We start from the raw sequence: 24,422 nt of genomic DNA, 5'->3' as shown, positions 1-24,422 counted from the left end.
AGCTTTTGGTGTCCCATGCTAGCTTAAATTTTTAGCACCAGCAGCTTGGTGTAGACCAGGGGTGTCAAACATAAGGCTTGCAGGCCAAAACCGGCCCTCCAAAGGGTCAGATCTCTCCCAAGGTCCAAATCTGCAAAGTGCGAAAATTACATATAAAACGTTTTTCAATAAAAGTAACTGCTATTCCCAATTTGTCCACTGTGCTAGTAAGAGTAGCGGACAGAACAAAACACCCAGAACTAAACAGCTGATGCCGATATTGCTCTTATTTTTCTTAAGAAATTTTAGGTTGATAATATAAAATGTTTTGTAAAAAGGATATGTAAATATTTTCATAATGCACTTTTACTTGTTTGCACTAAAACAAAGGGGAAAAAATGATTTGTCTTTATTTATTGGTGCTATATTATATTATGCTATCATGTTACTGGTTTGGTCCATTTGAAATTAATTTGGGCCTTATGAACTCCTCTGAACCAAAATGAGTTTGACACCTCTGGTGTAGACATACACCCACATGCCACAACATTATGACCACTAACAGGAGAAGTAACTAACACTGACCATCTTGTGACAATCCAAAGTTCTGCTGCAATGGCGTACTTGTTGTGGTTAGAATGACTGGTGACTCTAAATTGACCCTAGGCGTGAGTTTTTTTTTAGTTTTGTGATAGACAAGTGACCTGCCCAGGGTGTACGACCAACTACTGCTGGAGTCTAGTGACCCTAGTGACCCCTAAGGATAAGCAGGAGAAGATAACGGATGGATATTACATTTCACTGAACTACCTCCATATTACTATTTTTGAGCATGCTTTCAAGCTAAAATGTGCGAATATCATCGAGTTATTCGTAGTCACGGGTCCCTTTAAAGCTGAAGTCACACTCTATTTCATCAGAAATGATGCCGAATGTTTATGTGGGACTCGTGCGATTCAGCTCATGTAAAGTACTTGATCTGATTTGTTTACCAGTAGATGCTGTGTCATTTACGACCAAGGTACAGGTGTCGCATTCAGTCATGGCCGGGAGGCATCCTAACTGAGTCTCGTTCACCCACTCGTCCGCCAACTCGGTCACTCCCTCTGCTCTGACGTGACTCAACTGCCAGTCCCACTCGCATGCTATACACTTGTTTGGTCGTTGTAGGCTTAGACATACAGTCCCAGGCTTAGGTTCCAGCCAATCGCATGCTCACACAGCATGCCCTTACATGCCTCACAGGCTGTCACTGGCCATAGCTGACGATTGAAGCGACCTCAGGGTGACTTGTCTGATGGTACAATGGAAGAATGAAAACAACTACCCTGTGCGGGGGACGTGCAGTTCCTGTAAGGGACTACAAGGCACTTTGTTCGTGTCGCCCGACCCACCACTATTTACTATCATCTCAGCACTGACATAATCTCAAATGAATCACATGGGCTGGTCTCTTTTATTCCTTCGACAGTTGATTCAGTAAATAAAGCCCAGTGAGCTCTGGCAAAGCTGCAAGCTGCTTTGTGTTAGAGTACAAAGATGACTCCATGGATTGTCATGGTGTGTATCATGTTATTCTCCTCCCGGTGCAGACGGTGCAATCTTTTAATTACAGTCCTTGGCCTTCCATGGGAGATAGACGGTGACTTATTATCACAGGCCTCGCCAGCCCCAAAACACCAGCAAATGGCTCTCATGTAAGGGCTCTCATTGGTTTACACTCATCATCCTTTATCAAAGTGCAGCACTTCACAGCTCGGCTCAGACGATTAATACATGAGACGTACTCTTCGTTAAATGTAGTGACTCATTTCTTTTCACCGAGAACGCATTCAGCGCCAGACCAAAACCAAAACTGGATGCAACTAGTCCTAAAGGGCCGCTTCCTCAATTACAGGATTTTACTTTCCAAAAAAAAAAAAAAAAAATGGAACATCCAGCTCTGCTTTAGCCGCACGGCTGCACAGAAACGGAGCGCTCACGTGAACAGCACACGGTCATTTTCTGCTTTGCTTTTCGTCGAGAGCGGCGTTAAAAACTGTGGCCCGTGAAAAGAGGATGGCGGAAGGCTCGGTTTCAGTATACCCCCCCCTGCATCATAAATCTGGATTAAAGAAGCGGTGGTTTTGACGCGACCGTTTCATCTTATTCGTCTGAAGTGTTACTCACTCGTGTCTCCGGGCCCTGTGGCTAACTGATGAGTGAGTGTGTGCAGACGGTACAAGGAGGTTTTGATGAAAGAGAAGAACGGATTAGAAAGGAGAACAGAGAGCAGGATGTGTGAGGGGTGTTGACAACTTTTTTTTTTTTTTTTTTAAATTGAGGAAAAAGCAAGTGTTTGATCAGTAGAAAAATGAAAGATGGCAACACATTTGAAAGCTGTAAAACATGGTGCCTATATTCATATTCTGCTTGTGCTGCTATGCTTTTTAAATTTCGTCTTGAAGCGAGAAGTCAGGCTGCCTGCTTTTACAGCGCTGCTCTAAAAACAGGCCGCAGCTCCACCATCGGCAGTCATGAGAGCATTTCTGAGTAAACACTGCTACTTCCAGCGTACCTGCACTTGTTAAAGGCCCTCGAGAGTCTTGACATTCAAAATAAACCGGTTGTGGTTTGTGCTCTGAAAGCCTCAGGTCGGCACGTGAGCGAGGGCAGCGCCTCCTGGAGCGAGCCTGGGCCGATGCCTGCGATTATGAAACAAGAGAAAGGCCCGCTTTTCCACAGGATGGGCAGCGGAGGACTTTTCCTGGCTTTGTCACAGCGGCCTGACGTCACGACTCGCAACCTGCGAGCGCTGCCAACCCATTCAACTCGAGCTACGCAGGATTCCATATAATTGCAGCCCACGTGTGGTTCTGCTACAGTAAAAGTGACTAAGCTTTTTGCAAACACAGGAGCTGACAAACTGATTCAGGGAGAGGATCTCTACACTGAAGATAATCAGATCCAGCCATGGCTATGTGACAAATGTTAACGACAGTTCCTTCCCTGAAACTGCGGTTTGCCGGGAAGCCGAAGAAAAAAAAAAAAAATCTGATTATGTGAAAACCTCCCCGTGCAAAATATGACTGATCTCTGCTGCCCCCAAGTGGCATCATCACATCATGGGCATCTTTTTGTGACTCATTTGAGCAAGTATTTAATAACAGTGCGTAACTTTAACACACTGCTGAGTTGTAGATTATCGAGGTGACTATTATTACCTGTTGAGTAAACGTACTACATATGATCATTGTTAATCAGCACAGGAGACGAGCAGGTTCAAAGAAGTCAACGACAACTCCGACGCCAGGTAATTCCAAATAAATTTATTTTGAATTTCATCCACTGTACAAAGAAAGCATGGAATCTTCTGGACACCGACGTGACGGAGCTGGAAACACAGATGGACCATTGATTTCCATCAAAGAAACAGAAAAGATTACCTGGAAGGGAAAAATACGCACAGTGAGTCAGTTTTATACACAGAATGTTAAGTGGGCATTAATTTCCTGTCAGCATTTCCACCACTATCAGCATCATTAACGGTAAACAGCCCTGCATTATTATCCTGTTAGATTAAACATATTAAGAGGACATTGCTCTAATAATCAGATCACAGAGCAGCAGCAAAGCGGCCGTACCACTGGTTTACTCCAGAGCCTTGACGATTGCCTCGTTGGCCTCTATGCTGATCTGGACCTCTGCTCTCGCCGCCTCGTCAGATGTCGCGGCCAGCTCGGACTGGGCCTGCTCCAGGTTAGCTTTGGCTGCCTAAAAATAAACAGAACACGTAGATATGAGAAACCAAACACAAATGACAAATGCAGCAGATATTATTACCCCAGCCTCTCGTCATCTGTCAAATAACTCCCAAACAAATCCTGTTATTCAGGAAAAAATTTAAAAAATCAGGCGAACAAAGGACTCGGCAAAACTAATCATCTCCCCAAAAAAAACCCCAACCAAGGATAATTGGGATGTAAAAGTCGGAATAGCGCAGCTGAGCGAGAGTGAGTCAAAAGTGAGGAGAAAGAGGAGAGAAAATCCCCACTGCCTCTTCGCTCTGAAAGCTCCATTTGTCACAGTCGCGATTAGAAACGAGAAATGCCAAACATAGCTGGAAGTTAAAGGTCTCTCAGTGGGGATTTGACACATCTGCTATAACTCAACAGTGACTGACCTTTCCCTCCTTATTAACAGCGCGGGCCCATGCGCATTGTTACTACCGAGTGGAAGACGGCGAGGAGGAAATAACTCATTTACTGCTATGAAGTCAACCTGACAGTGACACTGCCCAAGGTCAACAACGGACACCTCGGCGCCAAGTGCACAGCAGCGCTGCCCGTCATTAACAAGACTGGCATTTAAATAAGGACTCGACGTTAAAGTCCAGCTCCAGCACTGATCAGACGGGTCATCGTCAGCTGGGAGGCGCTTACTGGCCAAGCCGATCACAGTCAGAAAAAAAATTAAAAAAAATAAAATAATAAGTGTGTGGGTTTGAAGGATGGTCTCTGCTGTCAGAGAGCACGACCAGGCTGAACAGTCAGGAATTAAATATGCCTCGACATATCGGATATAGACGTGCATCACACAGATCTCATTAAACTGAAAAGATTCACAAAGAATCGACCATTTGTCAACGCTGCGCTGCCCGTACTGGTTGTTGAAGAGCATAGGAATTCCCAATCAAGTCACGAGCGGCAAATACCCTGATCAGCCATAAGATTATGACCGGTATGACAGGTAAAGCGAATAACACTGATTATCTCTATTCAACAGGTCAGCTGTAAGATATACTAGGCAGCAAGTGAAAATGTAGTTCTCAAAGTTGATGTGTTGGTCAGCACCTGTCAAAAGTAGTCCAAGGAAGGAAACTGCACTAAAGAGGTCTAGTGGATTCCATACCTCAGTGGGTCCGGGCTGTTTTGGAAGCAAAAGTATTAAATGTGCATGAGAAGGAAATACTTTAAAGAGTAAGAATTTAACAACTCCGCTCCCCGTATAGTTTGTGACTAAATGCACTTCATGCGTGCTCTGAGAGGAAGCTCCTCCTTTCCAACTAGTTGAACTGATAAACTATGACATCAGCTCTGCAGCTGCAAACTTGACACACGCCCACACCATCATCATCATCATCATCATCATCATAATAATAATATCAAAGGGAGAAATGCACGGGTTTTCTTGCCCACCTCCACAAAGACACTCAGAACAACAGAGCTGCTTGAGATTAAAATGTTCAGGGACACATCGGGTTCAGGGATAACTGCCGCGCAGAACTCGGAAAGCAACGTTTAAGACCACGAAACCGTTTCAGACTTAAAATAAAGAAATACCTAGCAAAAAACAACAGCAGTTGATAATGAAATTCATGTGTGAAAATAAACAGCTTGAGAGGTCTAAATTAGAAAATGATGACATACCAGATAGGACATGCAAAGCTGCGAACATGACTTACTGATTTTAATAAATCTTTGACGAACTACTATTAAAATATCTCTGGATACAAGTCACGAGCGTTAAAAGCCACAAATATAGATCTCTCATTAAAAACCTGTAATAATGAAAGGGATCAATGCAGCTATTACATAACTAGTCATTAAAGTAAACACCGGGTCAGTGAATGCAGCTCGAGGAACACATGTACAATGTCACAGAATCAATCAGTGAACCTGCATTAAATCCTGCCCGCTGTGCAACTTTTAATGCTCGATGCATGTAGGAACCCTGTCAGCAGGATTTATTCTGGATTGCATTGACCATGTTTCTGCATTAACCCTTTGCTTTTCAGGACTTATTCTTTCACAGTACAATAGTTAACCGTAAACCACTGACGGAAGGTTTTCCGCTGTGACGATCATCTGTTCTATTTCTGGCGACTTCTTGGCCGACACAGAAGCGTCTTCCATTGAGATCACCACACATGAAATTGAACAGCTTCCAAGACATTCTCTCTCCAGGCTTAAAACAATATAAATAATGATTCTGAACAAACTCCCCAAACATTTATCAACACATGCCTTTTTCAAGAGGATGGACTGTCTTCTCTTCTGTGTACCGTTGTGTGTAATGCAGATTACAACATACTCATTCAATGGCCCACGGTGGGGACTGGGTTATAAGGATGGATTCTATCACAGTCCAGTTAACGGTGCAGTAGGCAGGATTGCGAAGATCCAGGACTTAGCCAAAAAATTTGAACATCGACAACTTCTCAGTCCCTCCCCACTTTCCGCTAAAGCCCAAAACGGTCTCCCAAGCCCCTCCCCCCCCAAGGGAGAGCTGTGCACGATAGAGCGCGTGCATATTGGCCCTGGAATACTGTGCACGAGCAGAGAACCGAGAGAGAGCGAGTAAACAAACTAGCATGGAACACACCGACGTAGTTTTTATAATACCCTTCGTTATTGCTAAATAATTTGACCTAAAGTACAACGATACAGTCGTTATACTTTAGGTCAAAATATTTAGCAATAGTCAACTTTAGGACAAAACCAAGGTTAGGATGTTTCTGAAAGTAGCATCGGTGATGTTTGCTATCAATAACAGTTAGAAGCATTCATTGTGGCGTTTTATTCCACAGTTTAGATTTATCAATTTGCTATGTGGTAGATATATGACCGCTACCTGTTGATGTGATTAGACGTTTGAGAGTGAAGCTGAGGCACAGGCCTCAGACGAGGATTACATCCCGGCTCCTTCTACACGCCCGCGGCCGTCGAGGTCGAGGTGGTGGAGGGAGGGGAGGGCGCTATGAAATGCGTGTCCATGAGCAGTGATTGACACTCTGTTAGATACACCCCTAAGCTTGATTGGTGCATCTGAATGTGGAGCGTTGGATGTCTTGCAAATCGCGCTACAGGCTCTAGGTGGGGCCAGAGGAGCCGATTTTTTTTTTTTTTTTTAAATGACCTGCTTCATGCAATTATACTTGAACATAGGGTCAGTTTCAGCAAATATGACAGAAAGTTAGTTTTATAAGACTTTCCTACTGCACCTTTAATTTACCTGGAGGAGGAGGAGGTCATTTTTCAGCATGAATCACTGCCAAGACAACACTGGAGTGGATTCATGGACATGTATCTGTAACGTCCCCAAAATACCAGATTGAATCTGTACAGATTAACTGTGGTCTGAATATTTTTGTGAATGCAAGGTTTTGGTACTGACTGGTGGGAACAGACTCAACAAACTGATCCAGTGATGCTGTAGGGGTGGAGCTGGACTCTCCAACCACGGTGTCAGAGAGGAGAATTTTAGCATAAGTGAAGACCATCCTGGGCAGCTCCTGCCACCCACTCCACAACACACTGGCCTGTCTGAGGTGTACCTTCAGCAATAGACTTATCCCACCAAAATGCACCACAGGAAGTCATTCATGCCTGTGACCATCAAACTTTATAACTCCCCCTGCTGAGTGTTGGTCACTCTTAACATTTTCAGACTCCGCTATAATTTAATGCGCGTTAATTACGATTAATTGATTACAACAAAATTAACGCGTTAAAAAAAAATTAACGCATTTAATCGTAGTTTGCATTCCAAACAACGCGGAACCTTTGTCAGTGCACGACTTCCTGGTACACCGATTACACTGATGCACACATCAGAGCTCTGCTAACACATATGTCTATGTGCTAACAGCTACCAAAATGGAGGAATCGGGTGAAAGCACGTTGCCAGGACTGATGGAAGGCAAACTTTATTTAATAAACAAAACTACCTGATGGAAGCCTTGCAAATTGTGCAAAAAAAAAAGTTTGCATACCACCAAAGCACTTCAACCCTATGGTACCATTTAAATGCAAAGCATGTTGCAGTGAGCACAGACGCTGCCGGAGCTGTTAGCGCTAGCAGTCCCGGTCCGAGTACGGACAAGACGTGTCAGCAGCCCAAAATGTTTTTTTTTTTTTAAAAACACTTAAAATCAATACTGTTCTGAAAAAGTAGTTAAAAGTACTTAAAATGGCACTTTAACTTTAGGTCTGTTCAGTTTTGGCCAGGGATATTTTCTTTCTTTTTCTACTGTTTTGAATTGAAATGCATTAAAAGAACTTGAGTTCACAATATTCATATCTGTGTCTATTATTTGATTCAGTCAACCACTACAACCATTTCCTTGAAGGATTAATATAGTACCGATTCCGATTTCATCATTAGATGGGAAATGTCACCTCTTTGATGTGGTGAAAAAAAAAAAAAAAGCCACACAATTTATCTAATTGACGCAACAATCCGGTCAGTGCTATTTCACTACAAGTGGAGTTTGTTCAACAAACAGCAAAGCTACGCTTGAGATATGAAAGTTTTCACTACATTGGTATAATCCATAACGTTACTGGCAGTTCACTGTATATTAGTTTATACTGTCCAACATTAGTGCAATTAAGCTTTAGTGTGTATGTGAGTGAGGTGAGGCTTTATACTCACTGCAGCATCCAGCTGGTCCAAGGGAACAGCCTCCTCAGCTAGCAGTTGCACTGAAGCATCAGCGTTGACTGTTACTGACCCACTGCTCACTGCACACACACACATACATACATATACACAGTGTTAACAGTACATGCTGACAAGTTGACTTCTTTACTGTGTTTAATGATGGGTGCAACAGAATCAAAACAATACTGCCCACTTCCAGGTTTATTTTATAACCAGAAACAAATATATGTTGTCCACATTCTCAGACAAACAGTGCATCAAACAGCCGTCTACCACTTAAACAGAGAAAACATAATAAGGACAAGGTGGTGGACCTTTGAGGGGTGAGTTGGCAGCAAAGACCTTGCATGCTCGGATAAAAAAAAGTACTGCTTTTCACTCCCAAAACACGGGGGCAGAGATCTGATGTACAAGATCTATTTGTTCCCACACAAAGATGTCACTTGTAGGTGACACCGTGTAATCCTTCGTTTGACCCGACAGGATAACAAGGCGAAGGCTCTTTACGGATGGCCTCATTTTTGCCGAGGAAAATCTTACCAAAGTATTTGACAGAGGAGCCGTCGTCATTGAAGACTGTGACAACGCCGGGCCTGAGCACCTGCAGGGTGGGAACGTGGGCGGGGAGGATACCGAATGCACCAGTGAGTGTGGGGACATCCACCTGCTTTACATTGGCCTCCTTGAAAAACACCTGGGATGGAAGACACACACACACACACACACACACACACACACACACAAGAGATTCATTACAGGAAAACCACGACCAACATAAACAAATAATGACTGAGCCAAGATGCAGGTGCAAAAGTACAGAATATTATCATTAAAAAACTGACATGATACAACCACTGATGGTGTACATTTGTTCTTATATTTCTAAAGCATTATACTATTCTAACATTTTTGTTGTCTTTGCTATATTATTAACTAGATTCATTCAGCCGCAGAAAGTGGAGTAGGTGTAAACCACTAGACAAGTAGCCTCTGATAAACTCAAGGTTACAGATCAGCATTTGACACACTACTGCTGGGTTATGGTTTAAGGCACTGACGGTCATGCTAATGTAACATAATAGAAGTATATAGTGGTCAGAGACAGACTTCGATGTTTATAAACTTGAAAATAGCAATGCTTTAGTGTATCACAAATGATAGCTTGCAAGAGTGCTGCTCAAAGACACTGAATGACAGCTAGGTTAGCTAGCAAAGCTAAACGTTACACTGCTACTTAAAAAGCCACATCTAACCGGTTTGCGTGCATTGCCTGCTATTGTATGGACAGCAACGGCGGCTTAAAACTGGATTAATACCAATCTGCGTGTCACTTTCCGCAAACTGCGACGGTTCATTTCAACGAGAAATTAAGTTAATCTGCAAGGCAGCTAGCCAGTGAGCTAGCTAGCTAGCTAGCCGGGCCCGAGAAGCCTCGCCAATAACGTTAGCCAACTACCTGTGTCGGGGAGGCAAAAGTGAAGGACATCTGCGGGCCTCCGGAGGCTACCTCGGCGTAGGAGCGAGTCTGCCTCAGCACAGGGAGAGCACGGCGGAGAAACCTCGCTGCCATCATGTCTGAAAACCGGATTTTATTCAAGTACAAGTGAATGACAGAGATCCCCGAGCCCTTGCGTGGAGGCAGTCGGTGTGCGCTTGGTAGGACAAGGACGTTGGGAGGCTACCCATTAGGCTTTGCGGTGGCGCAAAGGAAGCTGGGTAGCGTAGTTGTTTGAAAGAAAAAATAAATAAACAAAACACAACAGTACAAAATAATATAAGAAAATTGCTATGTTATTTTGTCTTGTCAATATTTTATGAATTTATATTTGTGTAAACACACTTTAATAAATTGTAAAGTATTTTTAATAATTTTATAACCACAGTATTTGTTTCTGCTAGCTGCTGCGAAACCCGTTTGTCATTCTTTCTGGGATTTAAAAGAAAGAAACATCTAGAAAAAAAAAAAACATTTACAGAAGAATAGTTTAACGAGTTACTAATCCGATAACTCTCTTATTTCCCATATTTATTGTATTAAACTACCGAGCACACACATTCGCCAGAAGATGGCGCCAAAACCCCGCACCAGGACAACACACACGGCTACACCAGACACACAGGGGCCCACTGGTCTACTCTGGGGGCCAAGTTTTGGATGCATTTCACTCGTGTGGCTCCATACATACACTCAAAGTGAAAGACAAGCAAACTGACAGAGCTGTTAGTCTGTTTCCCAACACCTGCAAGCAAATAACCCCATTTGTAAAATAAATTAAGTAAGAGAAACCTTATAGCTGCTAAATGCAGATAATGTATGGATATTATTGTGGTTTACATTCAGTCAGACAGTCGGACTTTCCCTGTTCTTGACGCAAGCGCGAAGTCTGACTGATCGCCGATGATTTTTGAGAAACCCTTCAATCACTCAGCGTTTACCTCACTCCTTGCGTCACGTGGTGCGCCTCTGACCGGGGTGGTGGGCGTGTCTTCAACGGTGGGGGTTTCATTCATAAATACTTTTAGCTTTAAAAGTCCACATTGAAGTGTCCGCGGAAGAGTTTCGCGTCTTTGCCTTGGCCCCTCCGCTCCTGCATGGACACGGGCTGATCGAGTAGGTGAGTGCTTCCGTCGCCGCGTGCCGCGCTTTCCCCGGTTTGTTTTCGCGTGCAGCCTGTTCAAATCGTGAGCCTCCTTCCCCTCGTCTTGTCGCTTAACACCGGGACTGTCGGAAATCACAAGAGCCTGTGAAATTTCAGGATTAATATTGACCATACCGGCTTAAATCTTTGTTTTATTATTATAGGATGTGATTTTAGCGTTTTGGAATAAATTTAATCTGTTCAAAACTGTATAAGGAAACAACTGCCAGTGCCGATGCCCAGTATTTTGTTCCGGGGGAAAAAATCCTGCCATACCCAGCCACAAAAAAAAACGGGATACCCTCTTTAGTGAAATTAAATTTCGCAATAAACTATTTATTACAGTTTCCAAAACGAACCGTTACATTTCTGCTTTGTTATGAAGCTGTGTGGAGGTAAATCATTGTTAATATAGTGATGCAGCTGGTACGCGGAAATTTAGTTAAGCATGGGGGGACACGGCACTGCTGGGACACCCGTGTCTCACCATCTGCTCTGGCAACTAATCAATAGAGCAATCTTCAGGGTTTGCATCACTACAGTAGTAAGCAGAAAGCAAGCAAGTATTAGGATGCAATTTTAGTATCTTACTTTTGTAACTATGTAATTCATTCTTACATTTCTTTCTGTATAACAGCTCTGCAAAGACTGCAAATTGTGGCTGCAGGCTTATCTGTCATTTCTATCTGGTTACCATGGAGTTTCTTTTTTTTTTTTTTTCCATTTAATGAACACAGTGACTCAATTTAGGGTTTCGTAGAGGAACCAGTGTAGAGAAACAAGCTACTGAATAATTAACCAGTCTTTTCTGTACGTTTGTTATCAGCCATGCAGCACTGCCATCCTGTTGCTCCAAGGCCAGTGGGCCAGCCCTGAGGGGGGAAACGCTTCTGCTGCTGCTGCTGCTGCTGCTGCTGCTGCTGTTGCTCGGACTCAGTCGGCTGGGTGGGCTGAGGCGGCTGAGGATGCAGCGAGGGAGCTGAGGAGGAGACTCCTAAGTTACAGCCCCGACGCGCACACACACACACACACACACACATCCGGAGCTGCTGCTGCGCACTGCCCTCCATCAGGGTAAGATCAACTGGGCTGCTAGAAAAATCAGGATGTGGTACAGCAACTGTCAGGGAAAGCGTGCTGGCCGCAGCCTGATGTGTTTTTCCCGTAACAGTTTTCATGCTCGGGCTGTAGGGAATTAGGCAGCAAATAGCTTGGCAATAGCTTACAGGTTGTGGTGCTGAAAGTTGAGTGCTGCAGTGACTGGCAAGCGAGCAAGGAGTGCTGAAGGCTGCTGGCATGTTGCTTCTCCCTTGCTGGGTGAGTAGATCTATCGAGTGTGTGTGTGGGCGTTTGGTGCAGCAGTAGCAGTATTAATGGCTATGATCTGTTAGAGCGAACGCATAGCAGCAGCAGTAGTGGAACTGTAGTAGCCAGTGTTTAGTGAGAGCTGCTGTTTCTCTCTGTCCTCTATGTGTGTGTGTTTGTGAGAGAGAGAGAGAGAGAGTGGGAGGTAGACAGAGAGACTTGGGGCTGATACGGAGTTATGGGTGATGATTAACAGCCGAGCTGCTAACGCTTGCATCTTCTATGAGGTTCGATGGATGCATGCAGACGCACAACGTACAGCTTCTTGAGGCTGCTTTCAGAAACATTCAAGCATGCATGTGCAGTATGTCTAATGTTATCAACCCAGATAAAAGGCAGGACATTTGGAAGCTCTGATTTGATGAACAGCTCCAGTAAGAGTCATTTCCTTTGTGTATTTTTGTCTGTGTGTGTGTATTATCTCTCAGGGGGACCCTCTAGTTGGCCTGGACCATGAGCAATGAGTCTACCGTCTGGAACCTCCTACCAGAAAACTCCACAGTAAGCCTGCCCTCCACCGCCGGCCTATCCTCAAACTTCCTGTGTGTCTGCGCCGCGTGCATCTCGCCACCAGAACCGCACTTTGCCCCTCGTGCAGTCCTCCGGGCCGATTGACTGGCTAATAGAGAACATCCTGACCTGGACCTGAAATAATTGAATCTCTGATCTAATCTGAGCTTTAATTTCCCCTCGCAGAGAAATTACAGCGTGACGTCAGAGTCTAGCGCTCATCAACACTCGCAGCGCGTTCTCACTCGCGTTTCGTCTCGGAATAAGACCCCACCCATAAGATCATCATTTTGATATCAAAAGCCTGTTACCGTTTTTGTGCCCTCAGCCGTCGTGTCGGTCTGTGGGTCGTCATTCTGCGAACCATCTATCGTTTTATTGAAACGGTCTCTTGTCGTGTTCTGCGGGGTGACATGGCCAAAAATAAATCCACTGCAGGAACAAATGTTTGCTAGTAGAACTGAACAAATAAGCAGAGTTTGACTTGAGCGACACAACTTTTTCTCAACAACCCCCTCCGCTTATGGTGAACTGAATTAAGTCGGTTAATAGAGAAGTTGAGATGCGTTTATGTGGATGAAGCTGAACACTGTTGTCTGAACATGTAAACTACCCGTGCTCCTTGTGTGCAGTCAATTCACTGAACTGCAGTCTGCCCTGGGAGAGCTTCTCCACAGCTAAGGTACACCGTGGACAGGTTAATAGCCCTGGCATTTATTGATTAATTGCACTGTCATATTTATAGATTTGTTTTGTGCGGGCTGAACCTACCGGTGGGGCTGAATCAATCTTCCGAGCTGCATGGTGCTGCTGGGAGGGTAAAACAACTGCTGCTGGGGTGTCAGGGATGTCATGTTGCAGACCAAATGCCAAATGTCAGATGTTAATAACATTAACTGAAGTGGGAACGTGCACTCGTCTGCAAATTGTTGCGGTTTTTTTGGTGCTCGTGCCACTGTAAGGTGTGGGTATAGGGCTCATAATATCCATGTCTGAAAATACCAGGTGAAAAATCTGACTAAGTTGCAAACAATGATTGACTGGTTTAAGTACTCTGGCAATCAGTCTGTCAATCTGTCAATTTATTTGTCCGTCTAGATCATTTAAGATGTCTTTGCCTTGTTTTTTTTCCTTACTTTAGGAGATCCCATTCGAGGCTGAGGAGCAGCAAGACAACTATGTGCTCCTCCTGGTGATCCTCTCCATCTTCCTGGTGGGATCGCTGATCTTCGTCTCCGTCTTACTCATCGCCTGCCGCCGCAGCCGCCGAGGAGGGCAATGCTGTGACAGGTGCGGTGCAAAAAATCTCTACCTGACGTTCTTCGGCACCCACCCGCCCACACTGACTCCTCAACAGCGAGGCGGGGCAGATCCACGAAAAAAAATAAATAAATGAAACATATCAATAAATAAAAAGCTGCGCCGCAGAGACGTATATAAAGGGTGGACGTAATAACTGCAGCAGCTGCGCAATTTAATAACAAGAGCGTTGTGATACGCGGTAACCTTATAACGGCTTCGTTGTTCACTTTTTCTTTGACGCGGCGCCTCGGTGGGGTTGATTCAATCCTGGACATTTTTGAAGTAATGGAAGGTGGCGTTGTATTGATTACCATTATAATATTTAATAATGATGCCTGGTGTCTCTGTTATGCAGCGCCACTCAAACCACCTATGGTGCAGTTCCAGGGCCATGCACTTGTTGACTTCTCTCACACACATGCGGCTGCCAGTTCGAGACAAACCGGTGCTTATATGCAATCTGTGTACGTGCAGAACGGATAAAGCTTATTGAAATTGCAAATGAAGCTAGCATCTAGACGTGGAGTCATTCAGTTTCTCCAGGGCGATTCCATTACCAGGCAAACAGACGAGTTAAAGCATCATGCAATCAAAGGAAGCTGTATTGCAGCAGGTGGCAGGACACTAATGTTACCCCTCAGAGACATGTGTGCCTGTTAAAACAGGCAACACAGCACACTCAGACATTACATGTGTCTTCCTCCCCCCCCCACCCCCCACCCCCATGGAGCTGTTATGAAAACACCTTGGTGGAAATACGTTCAGCATTCACGCTCATTTGTTTGTGATTCATCTGTTTATTCAGCAGTAAGATGGCTGACCCTCGGGACTCTTTGTCCCTCTCCACAGCAGCGCGCAACACCACGTACACTTGAGCACGCGAGAGCGCGGCGGCAAGAGCCTGATAAACAAGAGAGCACAGGGGCTGGGGCGTCAAGAGGCTGGGGGGAGAGCAAAAGTAGAATCGGGGAGACCGGTACAAATGATGAGTGTAATGAGATTTCATAGCAGCCATCGGCGGTGATTAATCTCGCGTCTCAACCCAGAGCTACGTGCACACAGAGAATACACACAAACACACACAAACTCATATGCGCGGAAGCAGGAGAAGCAGAGGAAATGAAAGACGAGGAGAAGCACATATCTGGGTGGATGGAGAAATCCCTCAAGTCGCACGCACAGGAGCAAACGCATGCAACTCATAGATGGGCACAAAGAAATCAGATGGAGAGAAGCGACGGGGAAGAGCTTTCGGTTTCCCTTTTCCGCCTCATCTAGCAAATCCTGTTCATGGGATTTGAGAAGCACTATGGAGGATCGGCAGCTATTAAAGATGTTAAAGCAGAGAGGTTTTCAGAAAAGGTTACAATACGCTGCATCCCCTAAACAATATGACCTTCATTGGGTATTATCTCCGTGCCCTTAAAGATGAGTGGAACTATACAATCCAATAAAGCCCCATCAGTTCAAGAAGTCCCTTGGCCCTGAAGGTTATCAAGTTACCGGCAATGATTTAGGCGCTCATTGATTATACAGCCAGGCAGGCGGCCGTGTAGACAAACAGCACAGTGGACAGTCAGTCCTAATACCTTATAGTCGTTTTAATGCCAGCTTTTAGACTGTTGACCTGCATCATCCTCAGAAAGGCCGAAAGGTCAAACAGGATTGCCGAGCATAAGCATGGCATAATAGTAGCCCGTGTGGCCGCCTGCATCGGCGGGCCCTGTCGGATGAAAGGCAAACTTCAGTCATGTCACTGCATTGATCCGAATGTTTCTGTGTGCCCCAGGGGCAGCGATGACCCAGAGAAAACCAACACCACCTACGTGGAGGAGTCTCAGCCCACCCACGGTAAGAGGCGAAACTAGCCAAGAGGACGCAGAGGAAGTGTAGCGAGGGAGGGGATATGGGGGAGCAGATAAAGACGCGAGCAGCCGAGTGAGGGAGGCGTAATGGAGACAGGGCAGCTGCTGGGAGATGGAGGGATAGCACTGATGGAAGCAGGGACATTTTTTTTTTTATCACGTCAGCACAAATGTGCAACGTCTATTCCATTTAAAATATTGTGGTCTCGCTCCAATTAGTTCAAGTAGCCGGGCCGTTCCTGGAACAACATTTTTTGGGACCAGCGCACTCTGTGTCCAGTGGAAAGGATTTATTGGAAGGCAGCATCAGTTTGGCACCAAACTGGTTTTGCCTGGCTTTTTTAAAATTTAGTTTCCCAGTCCGCAGTTTGTCCCATTATCACAGTGATCCTCCACAAAGATGCCACTTTGGAAGCTCGGCATCAGAAACTAATAGTAAAGCAGATGCAGTAGTCATTATTCGAGCAGTTTGGGACCTTTTATACTTTTGTTACACAGTTGAAAAAAGGCGGGAAAATAGTCAAATTAGATCCTCATAGACGCTTGAACCAGGGTGATCTGCTGGAGTCATGCTAATTCTGTAATACATTAAACATCACCTATAACAAGGACAAATTTGCACCGAAAATTTGGTAAATAGTCAATTTGAGAGGAAAAGATAACCTGAAGGGACTACGAACGCCAACTGTCATGGCAATCCATCAAATAATTGTTGAGAATTTCACCCCAAACAACAGAGGTCATCTTAATAGTGGTCCAAAAGGAACGTTTAGTGATAGTCAAAATCACTGGGGTATCTCCTCTGGGGAGCATGAGTTTCTGTACAGGATATGGCACCAGTCCTTTTTTAGAGGTACAGACAGTTCACAGAATGAGTAAAAACCGTAATTTGATGGCTGGCCCCACCCCATGAGTAAAAATCAAGAATTCACCAAAGTCAGTAAGATTCATCCTCTGGGGAGCATGAATGTTGCTCAGATATATAAGTATGAATGGAGCCACATTACTAGCGTGTCTGAAAATTCAGAACTCGCGATCTAATTGTCCTTTCCTCTTTTATCATATTATTCACCCACCCATCTAATTATTTGTCCCTTTCCCTGTATTCATTTCCAGAAATCACCATCAGGGTGGATGAGTCAGACTGCCTGTCCATGGCCAGCTCTCACGACCAAGAGACGGAGCGCTTCCTCTCCACAGGCCCCACGGGCCGTCGTGTCTCCTTCAACGAGGCTGCGCTCTTCGATCACAGCAAGAAGACCCAGGAGAAGGGCCGCAGGTCAGAAAGCCCGCGCGTTCGCAGATGGCCACATTTGCAGATCTTTATGATTCAGCTCTCAGCTCTCAGTCACGTCTGGGCACGCCGCACTCACTGCTTTGCGAGATCAAAGGATGTAAATAATTTATTGCGTCGGACTCACTTCTGCGTTAGTTTAGGGTAAAGAATGAATTCGTAATGCATTATGTATGCTGTGAACACAAAGAGCTCTCAACCTTTCTCATTACTTCACTGCCCTACTTTTATCTGAGAGCCCTGAGCGTGATCATATACAAATTCTTCAAAAGCAATTATCCTGTAGGGCTGAAGCCAGGATCTACTGTAGCTTGTGATGCGTTTGAAGTCAGAAATCCCCCGCTGGCTATTTGTCTATTGTGCAAGGATAAGCTCCATGATTTAAAACCTTCAGGGATTTAACAGCTTTCTCTTTTACTCACTGTTTTCAGGTACACTCTGACCGAGGGCGACTTTCACCACCTGAAGAACGCGCGGCTCACACACCTCCACATACCTCCCCCGGCCCTCAAGATAGTCACCATCCATGAGTGCGACTCGGCTGAGAACACCATCACCATGACGACGCGCCCTGCTGCTAAGTCAGCGCTTTCCATCTTCCAGGTGACAGCCTTGACCTGCTGTTAGACTGATGTATCATTAGTCTTGAGGGCCAATTGCAAAATCTATCACTTGGGTCAATTCAAGAAAATGTAGCAACCTAATGTACCCAAACAGGGAGATCAGGGATCTCTCTGCCGGCTCATTTCAACAGGCCCCGCATTGATTTCACATTTAGCCGAAGCAATCACTCGTGCTGTGATGACAGCCTGGGAAGGCAATGTGGACTTGATGTTCACTCAACGGGTGTTACCTAAACACGATGATAACCTTACAGTTGATGTCACTTCAGCTCCTGTAGACGAGTCTAGTTTTGTGTGTGTTCTTCCCTTCAGCCGATGCTGTGTCCCCTACCACAAACGGCGTTGACCAGCCTGAGTGTCAATCCCAGCGGCGCCCTGCCTGGAGATGCTCTCAACTCTGTTGTGGATACCAGCTTCTGTGAGAATACTGTGGGCCTCAGCGTCAAGGAACCAGGCTCCAGCTCTGTAAGATGCTTCAATCGCCATACAATCATACATAGAGCATGCACTGATCAGCCACAACATTAAAACCACTGACAGGAGAAGTGAATAACATTGACCATCTTATCACAATGCAATGTGCTGCTGGAAAACTTTTGGACCCAGCATTCGTGTGGATGTTACTTAGACATGTACCACCCACATAGACCAGACCAGGCACCCCCACCCCATAGCAATGACACTCCTTGATGGCAGCAGCCATCCCCAGCAGGATGCAGCCTGACACAGACACACACACAAAAAACGGTTGAGGAACAACTTCACACCTGGCCTCCAAATTCACTAGATCCCAAACTGACTCAAGTATCTGTGGGATGATCCACAGAGGCCCCTCCCCTCAGCCCATACGACCCAAAGGCCCCCACTAACAACTGTTGCCAGACACCACAGGACACCCTCAGAAGGCCCATGTCCATTCTCTGATGAGTCACAACTGTTTTGGAGGCACAAGGGAGACCTACACAATATTAGGATAACGGTCATAATGTTATGCCTGATCAGTGTACTGTTTACATATATTCATATCAGCTGTGTGACTGTGTTGCATGTCTCTTTAACACCATGTGATCACCTGATGTAAATGTAGATCTGTAAGAATCTTGTGTAGGTTTTGAGCCACCCAGGTCATGGTAAATCCAAAAAAACAACTGGACCTGTTGGGTTCTTGGTTCTCTTGACTTGTTTGAAATAACTGTAGGAGCCCACGTTTTCAAATGCAGAGCAAGACATGAGCGTAGACTCAAGGCCAACACGACGGTTGTGGAGTTAATCATTAATCGTTTGCAGAGCGGCACAGTTTCTTAAGTCGGCCCGCCGTTACACCCACCAGCCAGCCAGCCAGTGAGTCATCCATACGAACATTACAGGGTCACAGAGCCTGAGGGAGAGGACCAACGAGAATGATGGCTGATGGGTAAACATGGACGCCTGTGTAGATCATCACTGTCAGACAGGATTATACACAGACTACTACTCTTGGCAGGTTTTCTTTCTGACCACGTCTCTCTCTTGCTCTCTCTCTCTCTCTCTCTCTCCCTCCAACTCTCTCTCTGTTCAGATTGAGATGATAGGAGTAGGGCCCCGGGGCAGAGGCAGCAGTGTCAGTGTTGGAGAAAGGGCAGCGGTGGGGAGGGGTGCCTTTCCTGCCGGCGGCGGTGCAGGGAGCCCGAGACCGGTGCTGCAGTTCCTCACTAAACTGCGGCGCCATGCTAGTCTGGAGGGGGCCAGTCCTTACTTTAAGATCAAGAAATGGAAGCTGGACAGCAGCCAGAGAGCCTCGAGTCTGGACACAAGAGGTATTGAATCCCTGATGGTGTAAAGTGTATTTGTGTTGCAGTATTTTTAGAAAGATAGATCTACACTAATGCATCAGGGGAATGCAACCGTAACTGGAAAAACAAAAGTATACCACTGGCATCTTCCTTCCTATTCCTTCCTAAACTATTTTTAGTTTTATTATATTCACAAACATTCTCATGATAAACAGATAATGGTTAAGCAGAGGGCTCTAGCGACCAACTGTGAGCAGGATATATGCACGCAAGCATACAAGACAGATGGCTCGGTGACGCAAAGTTTGGTCGTTCCAAATCAATTTCATCCCTTGAGTGAACCCTCCCTGCTGATCCCCTTCAGCCTACATACAAACACTGCTCCCTGTTCTTCCCCAGGCCCACTTTTTCTGTCACACCAAGGGACCAAAACAAAGATCACAAAATCCCCCTCGGAAAACTCAACAGCCGATGGGAGCTTTCCGCTGAATTAAGTGTCGCTTCGCTCCTGCTGTTGCACAACTCGCGCGACTCCCCGCTCTGTCTCCCCCCCCCCCGTTCTTTCAGGCTCCCCGAAGAGGAGACAGTTCCAGCGCCAGCGGGCCGCCAGCGAGAGCATGGACCAGGACGACAACGACGCTCACCACATAGACCTCATCCAGTACATCGCCCGCACCCAGGACGTCGCCTACCACCAGAGCCAGCCCGCGGCACGCCTCCTCTCGCCTCCTTCCACACCACCCCCCTCACTCGGCAGGTATCTTTAATTCCCTTGCCATTCATCCCGTCCACTGCTTTGCTGCCTTGCAATCATTTCTTTACAGCAGCTAGAAAGCCTGAGGATTTACAGTAGTCCGCAGCTGCAAGTTCCCCTGTTCTCCACCGCTGATATCAAAGTGTGCCGGGTGAAACAGCTTTGCAAAGTCATTGTCTTTTCACAGCAGATGAGCAGCGCCGCTAGACAGTTGTCTGGGAAATTTCATTCATTTCGAAGTCATTGAAAAATATGACATTACTTTGGGAAACTATCCCCGTTTTCATTTTTAGACTAATTGTTTTGGCGTGACCCCTGATTGGATTATGACACACAGTGCAAATTATAGATACCACTTCACCACAGTTTGCGTGTATGCAGAATCCCTGTAAACAAGATCTTTCTGAGTCAATTTCAGGATTTTCCCAGAGTGCACGGAGGATTAGGACGCAGGGTTTATATCTGGCATAAGAAACCATTCCATCGCTGACATGGTCTGATAGTGTCATGACGTCCTCAAAGTCACAAGAGTCATTGCAGTGTTGTTCCTTTGAGTTTGTAATAATAGCAACACAGGTTTTAAAAAATGGAAGTAACCAGAATAATCAATTGGTATTTTCTTTCCATTTATTTTCCTACTCTGAACAGTAGAATACACAAAATCAGCATTTCCTGTGTATGTATGCAGATATTTATTGTTGAAACTCAATTTCCTGGAAGCTGCCAGGGGCAAAGTAATTTGATGATCCTCACGCTCATTTACTCAAGTCATGTTATGTTCCATGCATTACGTACTTCTGAAACTCACTGTCCCGAGATGAAAGCACGGAATTTCTCAGAATTTCCCAACCTCACATGGCTTCAGCTATTCAGCGGAGTTCTCTTAAGGACATGCACCAGCAGCCATCGCAAGCCATAAAATTCATACTGTGCACTGTGACCGCGGCCGTGTCTCGGATGAATGTGCTGTTTAGCTGAATTCTCCGACAGTTGTGTTGCATGCCTCTTTGTTTCTCCCCTTTCCTTTCTTCTCATTTCTTCCGTTTTATCTTGTCTCCGCGTCCCTGTGTGCACACTGCAGGGTAGAGGTAGAGGTGATGGTGGAGCCCAGCTGCAGCCATGGAGGACCAGGGGTGATTGGCCTTTCCCCTGATCCCCAAGAAGAAGCACTATCCGTGGACAGAAGGGAAGGCGCCAACCCATCGGACCCAATTGATCCCCAGGACGCCCAGTCACTTTACAAAGACATTTGGACGCTACGTGCGACACTTGAGCAGTACGCCGCCTCCGACCAGAGCAGCAACAATGACAGGAACTCGGTGTGCAGCGATGCTGACAGTGTGTGTTCGCTGGGCGGACGCACAGACACAGAAAGAACGGGGCTCCCCAGCTACGCGTCCCAGGATTTAGGGGATGAGGCAGAGGGCGGAGAGGATGACAAGGACTTCTTTATGAATGTGGATGAGAAGTTGGGGTTCAAGGAGACCAAAAAGAGGAAACAGGGAAGCTCAGAATCAGAGCGAGGGGGGAGTGAAGGAGAAACAGGGACTCGTAAACTGCTGCAGATGGACAGTGGCTATGCGTCAATAGAGGCTCCGTCTCGAGGTCCGGAAGACCTGCGACTCTTCGGGAGCAGCAGCATCACCGGCAGTCCTAAGGACAGAACAGCCCACGAGAAAAGACACCACTTCACCAACGCAGGGCGAACAGGCACTATCGGCGAGAGCTTTGAGTCTCATCTCTTCGAGGAGGAGCCCGAAGATGATTTGTTGGGTGCCAGTGGAGGAGTTTCCGCTGAAACAGGCGCCAGTTCGCTGAGCTGGTTCCCATACGGACAGATGCTCACACCTCGAGAGGCTGCGCAGCCTCCGCCTCAACCGCTAACCTTGCACCGGCGAGATTACAGCATAGACGAGAAGACAGACGCGCTCTTCCATGAGTTTCTCCGCCATGACCCTCAGTTTGACCAGCAGGAATCGCCGCTACGGAAGCACCGCTCCCGAATCCACCTCAGAAAGCAGTGGCAGCGCCACAAGCAGTGGAGCGACCCTGGCGTCCGGCACTTCCACTCCTCCTTCGAGAGACAGCGGACGCCGCTACGGCGGGGTGACAGTGTAAACTACCCCCTAGACACAAGCTACCACAGTACGTTGCCCCGCATTGTCAGTGCACCCGACGAGGAGACCAGCGACGGGACCGGCAGCACTCCCGACACTCCAAAGGTAGAGCCCGCAACTACCAAGGATGAAGGCAAGGACACGGAGCAGGGTGTTACTGTCAGAGACACTGAGGCCCACATATCCTCTTCTCCTTCTCTTCATCCCTCCATTTCAGATAGAGATGCTGAGGTTAGTGAGCACCCCGACTCTCAGGCGGACAGCAAACAGTCGTCTGGCCAGCCTCCCGAACCCTCAGGCGAGCGCTCACCCCCTCAGCTGCCCGACTCTTCAGGCTACGGCCCGCAAACCATCACAGCAGAGCTCACGGACAAACTGACTGCTAACCTGGACGAGAGGCTGTACAGGGGCCTTCGCAGGACCAGGGACACGGCCACCGAGTGCGTGACGGTGACGGCCACACACGCTTCTTCGGACCACAGCCCAGTGTAGCAGGGCTCCAGTCGTCCTCCTCCTCAACCTCACTCCTGCTGATAATAACACTTTTCTTTCTGTTCGGTTTGTCTTGCGTCAGTTTAAACATCTCTCTGTATACAGCTTGAATGGTGTGATATAGACCCGCAACGAAACCTTTGCAAAATATGCTTGAAATCAGTCCACAAGTAAACATTTGCTCCCAGATAATCACGGCTCCGGCCGATTCACCACCCACCTCTGTGCAAGTGTTGGCATTACAAAGCTGTTCAGTGTTGCCGTTTTACATTTCACTGATGACGAAAATACACAAATGATAGATGCTGACATATCAAAAATCACACGAGTTTAGGAAGAACTCCTCCCTCACTAAATATTTCTGCGTAGTCTGTTTCCATCTCTGCTGCTGTCTGTCCTGTCTCTGCTCTCCAGTAAGAATAAACGAAGCCGAGGGCTCACACGGCCTCCTTGATCCACTGTGAAACCAGGTGCTATGTAGAAAGCTACTGAACTAAACTGGGCACAGCAGTTACCTGCCAGTCCTGTGGCCATACATTATTGGATAATAAGCCTTTGACCATATTTACAGACTAAGAGATTGGCTAAAATCTATAAAAACTAAACGAAGCATGATTTGTCATGGCGTCGTGCTATTCTAGGACAACCTAGACATTCGGGAAAACAGGACTAATGCTCTGTTGCTTTTGAATTTCAAATGACGAGGCTTGTTCCTTCCCGAATGGTCCGGAGAGCCCCAAATTCCTCAATTTTGTCTTTTGAAATGGGTCCTTTGTGTCGTCATTAAGTGCGCGACCGGTCACAATGCTTGTTGTTTTTTGACCGAAAATGCATATCTGCTTTGTTACAATTTTTTGTTTATTTTCATTAGTTTTTTTTTTTTTTTGTACGTCCGCATTGCTTAAAATGAAAAGTGAGAGTGTGGCAGGTTCGAAGAGGACAGATGTCCTGCACCAACAGACAGGACTATCAGACTAGACGGGCTCCAGCGCTCTGCTGTAATGACTCTTTATCGGTCACGCATATAACGGATGTATCTCCATAAGCCGTGACCCTGAGTACTACTGGGAGTCACTCACATGACGTGTCTCTACTAACAGGGTGAACAGGCTCAGACTTATTGCGCAGGTTTACAGCCGTGACACGGGGAGTTTCATTGAAGCCGTCCGACACAATGACTGCTTTCACAGATGCTCAGTGTTTATTGAATTTATGAGAAAGGCATGTATTCTCATGCATGGGGCTCCCATAACAGGCTTTGCTTGTCCGCGTATGACATTCTTGTT

General features: G+C 46.1%; 2 protein-coding genes across 2 annotated transcripts; one reads left to right on the top strand and one right to left on the bottom strand.

The window, feature by feature from the left end:
- Nucleotides 1-3,272: 3,272 nt before the first annotated feature.
- Nucleotides 3,273-10,082, bottom strand: atp5f1d (ATP synthase F1 subunit delta). The gene is made up of 5 exons (XM_084549054.1): nt 9,860-10,082; nt 8,944-9,097; nt 8,395-8,483; nt 3,603-3,732; nt 3,273-3,404 (listed from the first exon to the last, which is right to left on the bottom strand). The coding sequence occupies exons 1-4, from the start codon at nt 9,974-9,976 to the stop codon at nt 3,610-3,612; spliced, it is 483 nt and encodes a 160-aa protein (XP_084405180.1). The 5' UTR covers nt 9,977-10,082; the 3' UTR covers nt 3,273-3,404; nt 3,603-3,609.
- A 1,883-nt stretch (nt 10,083-11,965) lies between these two features.
- cbarpb (CACN subunit beta associated regulatory protein b) lies at nt 11,966-24,026 on the top strand. The gene is made up of 10 exons (XM_084548628.1): nt 11,966-12,116; nt 12,836-12,908; nt 14,059-14,207; nt 16,009-16,070; nt 17,201-17,363; nt 17,810-17,981; nt 18,314-18,466; nt 19,560-19,797; nt 20,341-20,530; nt 21,609-24,026. The coding sequence occupies exons 2-10, from the start codon at nt 12,861-12,863 to the stop codon at nt 23,134-23,136; spliced, it is 2,703 nt and encodes a 900-aa protein (XP_084404754.1). The 5' UTR covers nt 11,966-12,116; nt 12,836-12,860; the 3' UTR covers nt 23,137-24,026.
- The last annotated feature ends 396 nt before the right edge of the window (nt 24,027-24,422 follow it).

The sequence above is a fragment of the Chelon labrosus genome, assembly GCF_963514085.1.
Source record: "Chelon labrosus genome assembly, chromosome: 7".
Classification (NCBI taxonomy): Eukaryota; Metazoa; Chordata; class Actinopteri; order Mugiliformes; family Mugilidae; genus Chelon; species Chelon labrosus.
This window is presented reverse-complemented; position numbering and strand designations above follow the sequence as displayed.

Excerpts from the sequence above, each read along its gene's own strand:
- atp5f1d (XM_084549054.1), bottom strand. The coding sequence starts at position 9,976 with ATGATGGCAGCGAGGTTTCTCCGCCGTGCTCTCCCTGTGCTGAGGCAG. Across the intron at positions 8,484-8,943 it reads CTCCTCTGTCAAATACTTTG|TGAGCAGTGGGTCAGTAACA; the intron begins GTAAGATTTTCC and ends GTGTGTGTGCAG. Across the intron at positions 3,733-8,394 it reads TGGACCAGCTGGATGCTGCA|GCAGCCAAAGCTAACCTGGA; the intron begins GTGAGTATAAAG and ends GTTTATTTTTAG.
- cbarpb (XM_084548628.1), top strand. The coding sequence starts at position 12,861 with ATGAGCAATGAGTCTACCGTCTGGAACCTCCTACCAGAAAACTCCACA. Across the intron at positions 17,364-17,809 it reads ACCCAGGAGAAGGGCCGCAG|GTACACTCTGACCGAGGGCG; the intron begins GTCAGAAAGCCC and ends CACTGTTTTCAG. Across the intron at positions 19,798-20,340 it reads CTCGAGTCTGGACACAAGAG|GCTCCCCGAAGAGGAGACAG; the intron begins GTATTGAATCCC and ends CCGTTCTTTCAG.